The 16,879-nt window shown below is 39.7% G+C and overlaps 1 protein-coding gene across 2 annotated transcripts in view; it reads left to right on the forward strand.

The window, feature by feature from the left end:
- Nucleotides 1-16,879, forward strand: part of LOC306743000 (neurobeachin-like) — a gene marked incomplete at both ends in the record, with an annotated part of 186,063 nt that overhangs the window by 42,358 nt on the left and 126,826 nt on the right. For both annotated transcript variants that reach the window (XM_079225467.1, XM_079225468.1), the window contains 7 exons: nucleotides 2,092-2,323; nucleotides 3,923-4,023; nucleotides 4,268-4,363; nucleotides 5,808-5,929; nucleotides 7,847-7,973; nucleotides 10,181-10,300; nucleotides 12,038-12,184. In XM_079225467.1, the coding sequence (XP_079081593.1) occupies nucleotides 2,092-2,323; nucleotides 3,923-4,023; nucleotides 4,268-4,363; nucleotides 5,808-5,929; nucleotides 7,847-7,973; nucleotides 10,181-10,300; nucleotides 12,038-12,184 (945 nt within the window). The remainder of the gene's footprint in view (nucleotides 1-2,091; nucleotides 2,324-3,922; nucleotides 4,024-4,267; nucleotides 4,364-5,807; nucleotides 5,930-7,846; nucleotides 7,974-10,180; nucleotides 10,301-12,037; nucleotides 12,185-16,879) is intronic.

The following is a 16,879-nucleotide window of genomic DNA, read 5'->3' on the forward strand; positions in this document are numbered from 1 at the left end:
TTGTATGGCTATTGTAGTAGAATATAGTAAACTGTATTTCAAGCCTTGTAAACATGTCATATAATCACCATGACTTAACTTCTTTATCAAATCTAAAAAAGCACAGCAAAACAACAGGCCTGGTGTTAACGTTCATATTTGAATCTTACTGATCTCCAGTCAGTTGTATTAACAAATCTCACAAAATCTAGAAATATAAAAGAGCAAATATCAAAACCTGATTATGGCTGTGCCACTCTAAAACCTATTTTGATAACTTATATCCCAATAGTAACACGTGAACATGTTGATTTAACTTGAATGAATATGATCTGACGGCCCCATCTGAATATTCATATATAAATAGGAATTTTAGTGATCTTCAGTTAGCAACAGTATTGAACCAAATCACACAAACTAGTGCTCTACCACTCTAAAAAAATGTAGATAACTGAAAGCCTTGTTGTAAACATGTTGTTAACAGTTAGGGCTCCAGCCTCCAGACCCGGTCGGGGAGCACAGGGAGATGTTGTATCGCCTCCAAGGCCGATGTTGATGCTCCCTTCAGGGCACCGCAGGAGCTACTTTACTTTGGTCTTGAGGAGCTGCAGCATTTAGTTAGACAAACTGAAACCTGCACTGTACATTTACTCCCACTTGAAAACTTGACTGCTAATTTCCTTTTTTGCTTCGATCGGCAACACGTATCTGCCCTGAGCACATCCACTATTTGTTTCTCTCTCTCTCTCTCAATCAACTACACACTCACTACGCACACACTACTACACCGCACACACTCGACTATTCTCCAGAAGAGTTACACTGTTCTAATAACAATTTAATATGCCCTTAAACCCGGCCTTGGCCTCAAGCCTTCAGAATCATATACTGGGCTTTGTCCGGTGATACTTTGGGGCCCACAATAAGATGTTTTCCCCATAAACTTGCATTGGGACAGAGACATCTGTAAATCTGCGGATATTTTTTTTTTTTTTTTTAGGAAAATCAATTTTCCAGTAGGAACACTTAAATAGCCCTTATTTGCATAATTAGGTCCTAAAAGTTGCAAAATGCACTAATAGCAGTGTTATTTCCCTACCTCCATCCATGTGAATGAGCCAGAGACTGAGCTCTGGGAGGCGGGGTTAAAGGAAACACTAATTAGCTTGCTCTATGGGTCCCATGGATGTGGAAGGGCCCTCTGCAAAAGCTGCGATTTAGAAAAACAACAAATGACTTATTACATAGCATGTCTGTTTGAATCCAATTAATCGATAAGCCCTAGCTTTTAGTGCATAAGTTCCCATAAAACTTTCTTTCACCTGCACGTTATCCTCGAGAGAATCCAACCTAGCTTTTGCAGGGTTACTTTATCTTCTGTCTGCACAACAACTGCCCTCCATGCAGTCCAGTGACAAACATCATTGAAATGTAATTGCTCCCAGATCTGATGATGACTGAGGTTAGGGTCCATTTATAACTCCATGGACTAGTCTCTTTCCTCTACTTTAGGCTGCTTTTGATTTCACCTAGCTATTACCTGTCAGTCACAGTAATGTGCAGTGATATCAAGGCCCATTTTCCACTTGCTTGCTTTGATGCCCACCAGCAGGTTGTCAGTGCTCAACATATATACCATGCACTTCTTTAGAGGGCTAATTTCATGCTTGTTGAACTCGAAGAACTGCATTATTGATTGTTGTTTTCTACTTGCTTAGTGATTATCATTTATGACTCAAAAGGGGCAACAGGGCTGTAGGGTTTCCCTCCTCTTTTCATTAAATGTCAGGCTATTTTGTTTTCAGGGGTGTTTAAATTCTGATCAAAACCTTTCAGAAGGAGAGAGATCTCCACCTCTCCAGTCCAGCTCGTTAACATCACAGCAAGTTCCCGGAAAACATGCAACCTCTTGGTTAATTCCACCTTAGAGAAAAAACCTGATCGAGAACAGGGTTGAAAGCCGGGTCAGGCGACAATGTTCAGTGCGAAGGTTTAGTTTAATCTGTGTTTCTACATACTGGAGCATTACATCAACAGAATAAAAAAGCATGTGAAAGGCATAAATATACAATGTTTTCTTACATTCCCTGTCTGTCCCTTCTCATTATGCAGTTGGTGGGTGGTGAGTTCGACCTGGAGACAAACTTCATTGTCCAGGATGCAGAAGGCATCGGCTGCATGGTGGAGCTGTTGGGGCACTGTGACGTCACCTGCCAGGCTGAAATCTGGAGCATGTTCACCGCCATCCTGCGGAAAAGTGTTCGAAACCTGCAAACGAGTACTGAGGTGGGCCTCATCCAGCAGGTGTTGCTCAAAATGAGCTTGGTGGATGACATGATAGCAGGTATGATAATGGTAGCAGTGGTATTTCATTTTCAGAGTGATTATTATCATGTTGATGTCCAGCAAGTGGCGTATACATGGCTTCTGCCAGCTTTCAGTCAGGCAGCCCACCATCTGATCGTCTGTATCTTTAATGGATCTGCATTTTTAGTAACAAATAGACTATATTTTCATAGTATTTCATTGTCCCTTTCATTTTTTTCTGCAACGGAGTGCCTCAGGGATAATGCATTTTTGTTGGCCAATATGGAAGTTAGCATCATCCTGAGTCCCTTGAGAAAAAGCAAATGGTATTTTTCCATTCCAAACATACACATATGATATTTACATTTGTTCTGCAAGATAATCCTCATAAAGGAATGCCACTTTAGGATTTTTTAAGTGTGATTGTAAAAAGCTGATGACAGGCTATAAACAAACTAGACCAGGGCCCTATTTCTCGTACCTGGCTAAACAAAGTCAAGCAAATGTCCTAATCTCCATCTTAAATTAGCGAGATGATTGACGTCAGGCTATCTGGGTTTCTTCACGGCTGATCCGCACTGAAACTATCTCGTTAATTCTAGCCAGACGTCAGTCATCTTTATAAATGAGCGTGCCCGCTCCTCTACAGAAGGGATAATAATCGAGCACTGACACTCATCCCTATATCCCTATACAACTAATATAACTAATATCGCTCCTTCATCAATGAGGAAGTGAGCTGCCTTTTTTGTCCGTGGGAGTGGCCAGCTTATCCAGTGAATTTCAGTAAGCCTGCCTGGGAGCAGGTTTACATTTTTGGCTGTGTTGCTATGGTGATTTATCTAAGCTTGCTTTGAGAAACCGAGAAAGCCTGACCTACGTCATCTTATCCTGATAATTAGCCCGCTAACTCAGTAAGCCAGGTACGAGAAACAGGGCCCTGTAGGGTTGCTTTGTTCTGTGTGATGACTGTCTGTAGGATCATTTAGCCACATGTTAGCAAAAGCTTTTTTAAAGTTGCGTAGAAGCTTCAAAAATCTTGAGTGGGGTTTCCTGACATATTTCATATTGTAGAACACAACGTTGAAACCTCTGAAGCTTGGGTTAACCGCAGACCGTATTTCAGGCATCTAAATCCGAGGGAATTGGAAGTGCAAACAAAGTCGACTCATTCCTGCACCACTCTATTATATTCTATCAATTCAGACAATTCCTGGTCAACTATTGCAAAAAGTAAATCTTGATTAAAATTTAATTTCAAACAATTGTACTGTATTTAATAATTGCTATTAGATAACTTAAGTATTTTCTTTTTAAAAATTACTTATTGGATCCAGAATATTTTAGGTATATACAAGTCAGTTTCCATGTAATTGTAGTGGAAGTGCTTCTGTGTTAAATATAATGGGATTTAACAGACAAAACAGTTTTTGCTTTAATTTAGCTTCATTCTCAGTAAATGTATTATCTTAGGAGTCGATGCATATTAAATCTTTTCACCGTGAGGACCCCATGTGCAGTGTGGATGATTTATAATACCTGCAAAATGCAGCTGCATATGATAATTGTACTCTCTCCCCTCTTTCTTCCCTTGTGTGGGTGGGTGGGTGTGTGCATGCTATCTTGCCTTTTCAAGACTTGCTAGTGGACATGTTGGGAGTGCTGGCCAGCTACAGCATCACAGTGAAGGAACTGAAATTGCTTTTCAGCATGCTACGAGGAGAAGGAGGCCTCTGGGTAAGTGATACCACGAACCGAATGCAGCGAGTTAGACACAAGTGTATGTTAGTTTGACACTCTCGCTTGAGTCGCCCCCAGAGAGCCATCACACTGATCTGTTTAGGGCTTGTTCTGTAATCGGCAAACTGCAGAATGAGTGAATGAGGTAATTGACAGTGTATTGAATGTCGTCCAATCAGTCAAAGAAAAATCCTTAACTGTTTTGTTATTACTTTTTTTTTTATCTTTGCCACCTGTGCAGCCAAAGCATGCCGTCAAAATGTTGTCGGTGCTGAATCAGATGCCCCAGAGACACGGTCCAGATGCCTTCTTCAACTTCCCTGGTCGCAGTGCAGCAGTAAGCTTTCCCAAGTTTCCGCTCCGCAATCAATGTTAAAGTGACACAAATTTGTGCTTTTCTCTTGAGACAGGTTATCGGGGTAGAACAATTGACAGTGACATACTGCTTTATGTACAGTATTGGATGCGAAAGGTCTCATGTGATGTGTTCATCAACAAAAAAGAAGTAAATCAAAAAACAAAACATTTGCCTCTGATATTATATTTTGATAACATATAATGAGAAAAGAGGTGTGATGTACTTATATACATGTAGTCATATACATAACTTTAGCCTTATTTAAGCCGATAAGTCAATTGAGAACCAGTTCTTATTTCCATTAACGACCTGGCCAAAAAAGCAGCAACAGGAGGCATGTCGTTAAAAATTAATAAAACATAGAAACATCTCAATCAATCCCGACAAAAAGTACAACATCATAATGTGTACACTATATAAAAAAAAAAACCTTGTCCAAACCAATCGTTTGGTATGCGTTATTGAATCAGAGCAACGTAATGAGGATGTGGAGTTTTAGCTTCTTTTGCAACTCATTCCAGTTTGCTGCTCCAAGCGACTGGAATGAGAAACATCCGAAGGCGGTGCAGACTTTTGGATTGACCATGTTGATGAAATTGCTGGAGCGTTACAGTTGGAGATGATGAGTAGAGAGCGGGGATATGTGTTTTTTTTTTTTTTTTACCAATGATAGCTTTATAAATTAACTGATGCCAGTGGATTAGTCTGCAGGTATGGAGTGATGGCCAGTTGACTAAAGAGTAAAGACTGCAGTGATGAGGTCAGAGGTGCTGATAGTTCATCTTGGTCAGATGGGAAGCCTGTGGCAGAACATTCCACTTGTTACAGAGTGACGCATACTGTTCATTACCTTTTTTACATTCTTTTGCATCATGCCAAAGTAAGCGAATGAGTTATCACAGTAATTTCATTAAATGTATTTTTTCACTGAAGGTTAAAGACTTGTTTTGAACTATCCTTTAAAGAATCCTAAAGATTAATAATAATATAATAATATAACTATTCCCAAAAGAAAATAGGTCTATAAATCACAGCTGGATTTATTTTCAAGGAGGCTAGACCCTTGCCATCATAAAAAAAAAAAAAAATCAGCACGAAATATAATGTGATCAATCGTCCAGGAACATTCTGGAGGTCACCACATATTTGCAATTTCCGTTATTTAGTTTTATAGGACATGGAAATGGACATTTGAGTGCCCTCAGACAATATTTTATACATTTTCATTAATATTACTGCACCAAAAAAGCACAACATATTCATATTACACTTTAAGTTATACATTTTAGTTTACAGAGTTGTGCTCTGACTCCTAGTGCATCTTAATTTCACAGTACCTTAATCTAGATGAGGCAGTGCAACACATTTTTAACCAATTGTTTCTCCTACTGCATAATTGCTATTTCTTTGTGTTTTATTCCAGGCCATTGCTTTACCCCCTATTGCTAAGTGGCCTTATCAGAACGGGTTTACATTCAACACCTGGTTCAGGATGGATCCCCTAAATAACATCAATGTCGACAAGGATAAACCGTATCTCTACTGGTGAGTAAACAAGTATTTACATGTGTGCGCTCCGTGCTTCCAATGTCTTCAATATGTGCCCGGCTCTCTCACAGGCGTGCTGTAAGATTATGACACTAGAGAGAAGAAAATTACACTTTCCTGTTTTTCATCAATCTAATTGCTTTAGTATTAGAGATCATTCCCTCTCTACAGAGTCCTATAAAGCTACCAGCAGTTTTATTGACAAAGCAATATCCTGTCTGATACTCTGTGAATTACTCTAGTTTTTTTCATCTAAACAGATTGTGATTGGAACTTGTATTTCAAGGTTAAACTAGTTTTATAAAGCAGTCTTTCACACACGGGCAACACTTATGTAATGCGGTTTGTGAAAGGGCCTCATTCTTTCCAGATAATGTAAATGAATTACCGTGGAGAGGGGAATTAGGTGAGATTATTGAGATTAAAACCTGTGGAAGCATGAACTACAGCGACTGCTGCAGTGGGAGGTATTAATTTAGATTTGAATATCTGCCACATTAGGCCCACATACCTTCTCTTGTTGGGGCTGGTGGGTAATTAGTGCTAAAATCAATAACTAGAAAGTGCAGTGATATTCAGCTGCCGTTCCTTCTGTTTATGAGAGGAGCTTTGGGAGAAAATCACTCAATACAATGGGACATATAAAAGAGTTGTATAGGGGAATGAAAGAGAAAGTGGAATAATAAAGATGAAAGGGTAGAGTTGGCTGACAGGGAAGACTGTTCACACTAATTGGTCAGAGACAACGGTAACGTTAGCTGTATCGTCTGCCGGCTGCCATTGCTTTACCTGAATCACACCGTTTGAATGAAAGAATCTACTCACCTTGGAAGGACTTGTTCTGCGTCTCTCTGATGTATAAAAATCAAAAAGAAGAAAAGAAAAAAAAATATTGCCTAAGTTGTTGGTATTCATGCGGCAACGATTCCTCACTGACAGTCACAAAAAAGGCTGCGATATACCAAGCTAATCCTGTTTTTATGCATCGCTCCGAGGGCCTCGTAGCTCAGTGGCAGGGTATGTAGACAACAAATAAAAGAAGTGTATCTTCAGAAGCGGACCACGGTTGCTGCTTTCCACCTGATGTGTAATCACAAGCAGGCTTGTCCACTGGAGCGTCTCGGCTGGCTCAGTGGAAGCGCGGCGTGAGGCTCTACATCTCTCTGGCCCCACATGTGCCCCACAGTATTAAAGCCCCTGCTGTCCTGATCTACTTTGTCAAAGAGGCCCGTTTGTTTTAGATGGTCCCAATGGGCGGTGGTGGTTGGAGGCTTTGAAGATAGTAGCCTGCTATGGACCTAAAGACTGTGGGAGTGTAATGAGTACATGTCGGCAGTGAAAAAGATGTTCAGTACAAGCAGGGAATGAATAGAGAACTAGTGTAGTATTGTGAGGTTCTTTGTGCGGGATGTACAGAGTCTGCTCATATTGTGTACAGGTGGCAGTGTTGACATGTCTTTTATCTGTGGAAACAAGGCGATCAGAGTAGAGGGATTAACCACCACTGAAGTGTTCTCCTTGTGTCTTCGTCTTTGTCGTTGTTACCATGCCTGGACAATTTGCAATCGCTGCAGTCTCACCTCAGGATCCCTGTTCAAGTTGGTTAAGCGAAATATCATTCTTCTCACAAGAATTGTAAGAGATTCCTGTCATTTACGCCGCAAATTGCTTTGTGTCCTGTCTAGCGCGAAGCATTAAAAAATGATGTTGGCCCCAATCTTATAATGCTGAACGAAGCCACGAGGTCATTTCATTTATTGGTTTTGTGAAGGAGGAAATATCCAATTGAATACTTAGTAGTGGTGTGAAACCTTCTACCTTAGCGGTGTTAAAATACATTACATATATACATTAATTAGATTTAACCTGTCAAGTTCGCAGCTCATGATATACTGTGCATGTTTCTATTCACAGCTTTCGGACCAGCAAGGGCATTGGGTACTCTGCACATTTTGTTGGTAACTGCTTGATCGTGACATCACTCAAGTCCAAAGGAAAAGGTTTCCAGCACTGTGTGAAGTACGATTTCCAGCCCAGGAAGGTAAGAGCAGCTTTGGCTTTTAATCATGCTTTAATCATCAGCTGTTATACGACATGCGGTTATGTTATTTAGACCACAGCCATTCGGATTGAAACAGCGGATCCTCAAGACAGACGTAGCAGCTCCTGCGAGTATATGTAAGACACATCTGAATATGGTTTGGATTATACCAACCACTAAATGCTATAATTGCACATACTCATGGCCTGAGCTGAAAGGAAAGTGCAATGCTTCAGATTTCATTTGGGGGGAAAAAATAAATTACAGTGCTGTTACAACATACCCTGCAGTTTTGGCTACACTTACCCCTGACTCCCTACCCACCACCACCTGGTCTTTTGTTAGCATTACAAAGTTGTATGTCTACACATCTACCTGAAGTGTTTAAACCCCTCAGAGTAATCTTACATGTGTAATTGGATGTAAATGCAGATGAGAAAATGAAACTTAATTTAGCGTGGAATGTTAGAGTTGCGTCGCTTTCCCAGCAGAGAAGCGAAGCAGGCTCAAAGCATGTGTCAAACAATTAACGCCTTCACATAACACCTGGGAATCCATCCCATTCCTCCTGCAACGGAGCAGGTATCGTTTTGCAGTAGCTCTTCGAAGATAAAACATGTTGAATTAAGTTTTTAATTGATTTTGGGCTCAGACATCTGCGGATAAGTGTCTTTCTAATTTATCTGTGGGCAGCTTGCACTCTTCCCCTCAACCATGAATCCTCTTTACCTTTGTGTGTCGACGGCTGTAATTTTATTAGACTGCTCCCAGTGCCCTTCATGGGTTAAACTAATAAAAAGTGGGCACACAGTCACAGATGATGCCGTGAGTGGTTGTGCCAGTCCTACCCAGTGTTCATACTAATATATGAGTCTCTTGATATTTGAGTGTTTTGAGTCAATTCTGTGTTGCCAAATTGCATTCAGGTAGTCTGTAGGTCTGACGTTGTGAACGGCACATCTTGTGTTTTGCTATGTTACAGTTGTTTCATTTGATGAAACAAAAGATGATGAGGGCTGAGCAATTCTGAATGGCTGCAAGCTCTTGACCATCTTGAGCTGCTGTTTATGTTTATGACAGTGTGGTTAGTTGATGCTACTGATGCTGGTCTGAAGACAATAGAAGAAGAACCCAGCCTAAGGTATCCATTTGTTTGTCATCAAATAAAAGAGATTTTAATTGTACTTGTATGTGACTGAATTTTTTTTTTTGTTAAACACTAAACTTTCCAAAGAAAAGCTATAATATAATATGTGACATTTTGTATTTATGTGCAATTTTCATCACTTCTCTGACAATAACCCCACTTTAATGTCAAAAGCTGACTATCTCTCACGGCACACTGGTGTGCTCTATTTATGTTTTTCATATAACTCACTGTGATAAAATCCTAAAGTTTAGACTTAATTGGCGAAACTGACCCCTCCGTTTTCAGCTTTACAATTCAAAGAGGCAAAAAGATGATCCGAGGAAGGAGAACATTTTTTAAAGACCTTCATCAATGTTAAATCAAAAGAACAGTGCTACAACTGCTGCATCAGCAACACAAGGATGTACGGTAAAGCCTTGGATAGAAGCAGAACATTTGAACAAGTGAAATGCAGCTACAAAATGTTCGTGTGAATAAATAATCAACAGCTTCTGCATTGGAAATTGCGAGCGAAGCAAATTAAGTTTAGATTACTAAACATACACGAACAAACACATGTTCCACTTTACTGACTTATTGCATTCATTAATTCAATTTGGGAGCGCTGTTGACAGACATTGAACTCTGAAGCAAATCACTTTTTTATTTTACATTTGTAATTGTTGGAATATTGCCTACAATGAAAATGTTAATAATAACTGAATGACTACAGGCAGCATCTGTTCTGACATGGCTTTGTGCGGAGTGAAAATGACTCTTGCCTCCTGTCTTTTCTCTGATGTATTATTCACAATGTTCCACAGATGATTTCTGAACATTAGATAACGAACCTCACAGCCATGGATTTCTAGTATTTTTTTAACCGGATTAAAAAGAAACAATTTGGAGAGCTGACCAGAAATGTTGTTGATGTTCAATAAATCAAACTCAATTGTCGTTTTAGTATGGTCAAATGAATTAAGTGTAAAAACGTTCTTTAATAATGACCCACTTTATAGGTGATCTGTTCTGTGGTTTACTTTAAATGTTTTCCCTCCGACTCTTTTCTCACCCTCAGTGGTACATGATTAGTATAGTTCAGATCTACAGCCGCTGGAGGAACAGTGAAATCAGATGCTATGTTAACGGACAGCTTGTTTCTTATGGAGACATGGCCTGGCACGTCAACACAAATGATGTAAGTATTCATTTTTTTCTTTTTTTTTTTACTCCTCCTCTCTATTGGCACCTTCTTTTCCCTTGTCTTGATGTTTTTTTGGCTAAGGACTGACTGAGGCTGCCACATTGGCGTCTCTCATGGCCGGAAACGGTGTCATTCATACATGTTCAATAGCGCTCATTGGGCAAAAGGAGTTTTACTACGTCAACATGGATTTCTCTCATATATATATATATATATATATATATATATATATATATATATATATATATATATATATATATATATATCTTGTATTAATTTACATATCTGCTCTGCAGTAGAGAGTGGAAGATGGAATATCAAACATTTGGACAACAGATTTATGTACAGAGTGAAACATTATTAAATGTCAGCATCTACTGTAAATATGTGAACAGAAATTGCGGATGCCATCAGACGGAAGCTTTCTTGTTTAAAAAGTATGATATTTGCACACTTTACTCCGAGCGAAAAGGAAACCTGTTGTTAGTCGTGGCTCTGTGAGACGGGGTAGAAAAGCAATTTACACTTGTAGAGATGAGAAATATTTACAAAGGTGTGCTTCACACTGTAACTGTGTATTTAAGGAAATATTGCACAAATGACAGGTTGAGATCTAAGTGTGGTTCATAAAATATTCCCCCACATTAACTAAAGCTGCTTTGACTTGTGATGGATAGATTTTGTGGAGAAATGTTCCCACACCTGAAAAGAAAGGTGGCATTCTTCTGATGAGGGTTTTTATCCTGTGAGGCTGCATAACCAGCTGCATCACAAAGACACTGACAACAACAGAGCAGCAAGAGAATAGTTTAGATTAGATTAGCCTACAGCATTTCAACCAAGTGAGGTGGCTTAAAAAAAAGCACACAAGCTTCTCATATGCCATAGAGGGTATGGTCACATAACTAGTTAACTATACAGACGGTACTGTAAGCCAACGGCTAGACTGGTGCTACATGCAGGCAGTCTCTGGTAAAATATAGGAACATTGAAACACAATTGTATTATCTATATAATATGAATGGTCTACTATTGATGCTGATATTAAAACCTAAATGTTGCCATTTATATGTAATGTTTTCCTGTTATTGTGTATTTTGCCTATTCACTTAAAAAACATATAGATTACTGCCATCCCTCTGTTCTATATTAGTATGAATGGAGCTAAAAGTCTTAGTACATGTTTCACATATTTTCACAAGCTTAGTTATTATATTTTGTAGGTATTGCATCACTCATAAATCAGATTAGATGGGCTATTCTAACAAGACAAGCTTGAGATTCAAAATTGTAATTGTCAACAAATATGATATGTTTTCCCCAGTACCACTTGTACTGTATAAGCCTTCAAATGGACTTTTTGTCTGCTGTTAAAAAGCTTCTGCTGTTGTAAGTTCTCCTTAATTGTGATCCTGATTGCAAGCACAGTACGTATTCTCCCTATCCCAGAGGTTATATTAAGGTTTCCTATCTTTGTCAATCAGGGATATTGTTCTCCTCTTTGCGATTGAAATTGTCATGGTAGACACTGAAACAACACAGAAAGGGATGTTGTTTTAAATAGTTATATTGAGAATACAATTTCCATTTCCAAAACCATTAGGGGAATCAAATATTGTACTTTTTAGCCCTCTTCCTAAGTGTGTGTGAGAGGATTTGGGTATATTTTTTTTCCTTCAGTCCCAAAGCATTAAAACGGTGTGGCCTTTTCTTTCTTCGTCTCTCTTGCAGAGTTATGATAAGTGCTTCCTTGGGTCCTCGGAGACAGCAGACGCAAACAGAGTATTCTGCGGGCAGCTCGGAGCCGTCTACGTGTTCAGTGAAGCCCTCAATCCTGCGCAGATATTTGCAATTCATCAGCTAGGACTGGGCTATAAGGTATGTACTTGAGGGTGGCTAAATTAGATCACATGTAAGCAGTCTGCATCACTTATCAGTCTGTGAAATCAATGCCCAGTGCTGCCCCGCCACAGTTCCTTCGCCATGATGTGTCTCTGTCCTCGGAGCGATGCTTTTCCTTCCAGATAAACGGCTGCATAAATTACCTTCTTCTTGGAAATAATGGCACAATGCACCAAGGGAAGCGGCAGGCCCTCTGAGGGGATAGAGTCCTGAGCCGACTTATATCAGCTGCAGCAGGTGTAGCACTCCCAAGCTTCTTGACAAGGACCAAGATAGGGGATATAGAAAGATGCTGACCAACCCAAAAGGGGATTCAGTTAATCACGTGGGGACTATTGTTGTTTTTTTAATTATTTTTTAATTTCACAGTATTTACTCTCTATACCCAAATGTTCCACTAATCTTGAAAGAGATACAGAGTGTGCATCTAGGTTATTATCATATTCAGAGATTGCTCTCACTGTCTCACTTTTCCTGTTAGGAATGACACACACTGCCAAATCAGTTTGGACACAGGATGTGTCTCAGACAGTTTACAATCATTTTACACAAGTTATGCTTTTCTCTAGCTGCTTCCAGGACAACAATAGGCTTTTTTTTATGGCAGGAAGGAATATCAGTCATTGTCATTGTAAAGCCTACACTGTGAGGATTGTGAGATGGATGTTTGGGATTTCAATCAGTTCTATTAATGCATGGGGATTCCCAAGAGAAGTCTTTGTTTGGTCTTTTCGACTAATGGCAGGCGACTTGCCATTTACCTCCTTAATTGTGGTTCTAGACCTTCTATTAGAGAGGTAACACACAGCGGAGCAATCCTCCAGATTTCACACAGTAATGAAGAGCATGTCCCGGGGAGACAATTACCTGCATTTGATGAAGCTGTGAGTGGTGTTGGTACTGGTGAGTATGATCGAACCAGCCAGGTCAGTTAGGGAGGAAGGTCAGAGAGTTGTCAGGCCCACTGATTGGTTGTTGTAATGGGAGTGCTGTCCAGGCTACGAGAGGCTGTCTGTTTTAATTGAGAACTGCCAGAAAGAGTCTGAGTGAAGCAGATCACATTTACAGTTTGCACGTTGGACTTTCTTTATGTCTGTTTCAACTCGTCTGCTCAGCTCCAAAGCCAGAGGAAAAGAAAAAAAAAACATGTATGATTTATTTTGTGATCCACGGTCCTTTCTTCCATGTTTGATGTCTGACACGCTTTCCATTGCCCACACGGTGTATTGAATGTAACTCCTGCGGTTAGTTGAAATGCAGTGATTATTGCAGCCATGGGTTACTATTTCTACTCTACGTTATGAATTATGGCTGAAAATCGGACACACTTGTTAGTAGAATCTGTTCCCTGGGCTCAAATTACAGTATGGAAATTATACTCTGAGATGGACTCCCAGTTATTTAATTCAAAGTACCAACAACTTTTGCTGTATATTGCCATCTCTATGACTTGAAACCTTCCCAGCTATTCAGAGATAACATCATGGCACAGTGTTGGGACTACACACAATGAGGCTGACTGTCATATCGGACTGGCATTCATCACTGCTGTTTTAGCCGAGTTCATTAGCTTTGGTGAAAGTCCAGAAAAGTCTGGGCTGGAGGATTTACACAAGAGAATTGCCTCACAATTCTGTGCGATGTAACTCAGGATAAGGAAAATAATTCGCAATGAAAACTGGCAAAAGAGTTTTTCTTTTTTAATGTTTATTCTTGATAACTACTTACACCCCTTTCCAGCTCTGGGGAAGAAGCCTGGTCTGCAGTCATAAAGTAACGTCTGTCAGCATAATATCCAAAGACGGCTTCCCTGAACACAAAATATTAGTAATTTAGTTGACTAGTCAAAACGATTATGCCATAACTTTACGCCTTTTCATATGATGCACTCAGCTATTTCTGTCTTTGCCCTCTATCATCACGACCATATGTGCTCTACATGCGTCAGATTAACCCATTGGATTTGTTCCAACTCTTTTCTGCAGTATGCACCACAGCTTGCTGTAGACGAGACTGAGGAGCTACACAGTCCTGGTCCCCTTGTCAGGGAAGACGAATGTTATCTCTGGATAGCCGCCATGTAATGATACAATATTGATGTAGAACATTAAATGACAAGCTCACAGATGACAAAACATTCTGAGATACTATACAGGCCGACAAATGTAGGCCTGTTTGCATTAAATAAGCAATGGAGAAGCAATTCAGTTTTTTCTGAATTCAATATTAAAGAATACCACCAATGTGCCACAATAGGAAATGTTGCATGTTTGATGTGACATTTTCTCTGATCTGCATCAGAATACACTTTTGGGGAGGCTATCAATGGATACACGAGCAGGAGTAAGTGCAGTCATGAGGCGAGAGCCAAATTGTTCAACATTCTTCTGGCTTGCAACAAGCAAACAATCAATAATTTCCTTGGATCGGCATCTGCAACTAATAATAAGATTGCTTCCTGAACAGATTAAACTGCAGCGGATTAATTTATGAGAAGTTTAGCTTCTCTAAAAAATCACCGACGGTTAGTGGTTAGTTCGTTCATTTGCTTTCACACGACAAACAAAACACACCAGAGTCTGCTTTGAAGGCCAAGGGTTATCTGGTTTTTCATTACCGCTTTCACACAAGCCCAAATAATTAAAAAAATACTAACCAGGCAAACTAGCCTGAGTTTGTTTCAACTGAAAAGAACGGATTAGGTGTACAAGCAGCATAACGCTAATCACTTCACCTTGGCAGATTGACAGATTTAACATTGAGTCAATACTGAGAAAACGTTGTATCCTTTTTTGATATTAGGAATTTATTGGAAACGTTTGCATCATTGACGATATGGTTCAGCCTGTTAGTCGCACTCAGACTGCAGACCACTGTGTCGTGGGAGACTCCCCAGCTTGTCCAGTGTCTGCCCGTTTCCTGTAGGGAGTTGTGGGGATGCCCCTGGTCGATGACAGCCCTCGGCACTGGGAGGAAAGGAGGCAACTGTATTTCTTTTATATGGCTGGCCGGTGGAATGATACTGTCATGCTACAGGGTTTGTTACAGTAGCCACAGCCCATGAGATCATTATTTTCACACTGCAGCAGGTCTCACACTAATGTGCAGGGCACTAGAGCTTGTTATTTCTTGTCACTTGGGTTTCATGAGGAGGAACTTTTGAAGGATGTTAAAGATTACATGATGAGATGCATGCTGGCTGCCGTGTGGACTCGATCACAGCGGATGAACCGAATGCCTCTTCTGCCTTTTTATCATCTGACTTTCAGGATATGTCATTAAATGTAGCTCAACCCTCACCCTTTCTGAAACTTCCCTATAAAACAACTGATAGAATAATGCTGCCAGGCAACAGACACAGTACTGTATAGATATAAATGGGTTTTGGCTAATATTGTTTAGAAAATGGCTTGCCCAAAGTAAAAATGATCAGAAAACTTACCTTATTAAGATTGGAAACTGCTTTGATACAAACAGATCTATGTAGTGTTGTGCGATATTCATAGCAGGTATACATAGTAGAAATAGTATTAAACACGTTGTATGTTTCCTCTAAAACTTGCCTCCTCTTTTTATTTTGATTGCCCGTAGTCATTGTTAAATTGACAACATGAGTCAGCTCACCTTTATATCCGATTACGTCTTCGCTGAACACAACAACCCAGATTGAAATGCCTGTTAGGCGGGTGCATGAACCCTGTTTGCTGGTGTTGCATACTGTATTTATCTCCAGTCCCTCTGGGACCAGATGGATGTTTCCTCACTATTACTTCAGCCCTCCCTGTCCCTCTTTATCTTATCAACATTCGCTTGCTGTTCATGATTCAGAGAGGGAAGGAAAAACATTTCTCTCATTCATTAATAATTCAACCCTCCTGATTAGAGGACTTGATTTCCGTATTAAGCCTATTCCATTCACACTGCATTGACGGATTAATTCAGCAACATCTGTCTGCAGCTAATTGATTATGTAAATTAAGACGAGTCTGTTATCGATCAGCTATTTGTTATGTCCGCAATAATGAATGTGGGGCTGAGCTATTGACCAATGGAACCTCTCGTTCTTTTTTCACAGCCATCAAATGTCTTCAGACATAATGCAGTTTCATGACCTATGTGACACATTAAAAGCATATAAGACACTGGTTGATCCCGATAAATCATCACTGTAATCATTAAGTCATCAGCTTTATTTATTCATGAAAATTCAAAAGGGTCATAGAAGAATATGTAGATTTGCTGTGAAGTTTGTAGATGTATCTCAGCTTGGTGTAATTTAGTTATAGTTTTTCCTTCTCTTTGGTCTGAGGTTGGTGGGCTGAAATTCAATAAATAAATCTGATAGATAAACACTGAGTATATATTTTAATCTCAACAAGTATCTGCACAATGTTTTGACTCAGAGTCTGGTTACTTTGGATGTGAAGTGACACAGGAACCCCATGCTAAATTGCAGACGGTTTTAATTTGAAGGTTTTTTCAGCCATGCTGAATAAACTCTACTCTTATTTGCTCCTTTTTCATGAGTGCAAAGCGTATTTGAACAGGAGATGCCTAGAGAGGATGTAAAAATATAGAAAGAATATATACATATATAGAAATATAAATACCAGCAGAAGGAAACCTATGCTTTGTTGAACATCTTAAGGTGTGCTCAGTAGAAGACAGCAA

The sequence above is a fragment of the Taurulus bubalis genome (assembly GCF_910589615.1).
Source record: "Taurulus bubalis genome assembly, chromosome: 10".
NCBI lineage: Eukaryota > Metazoa > Chordata > Actinopteri > Perciformes > Cottidae > Taurulus > Taurulus bubalis.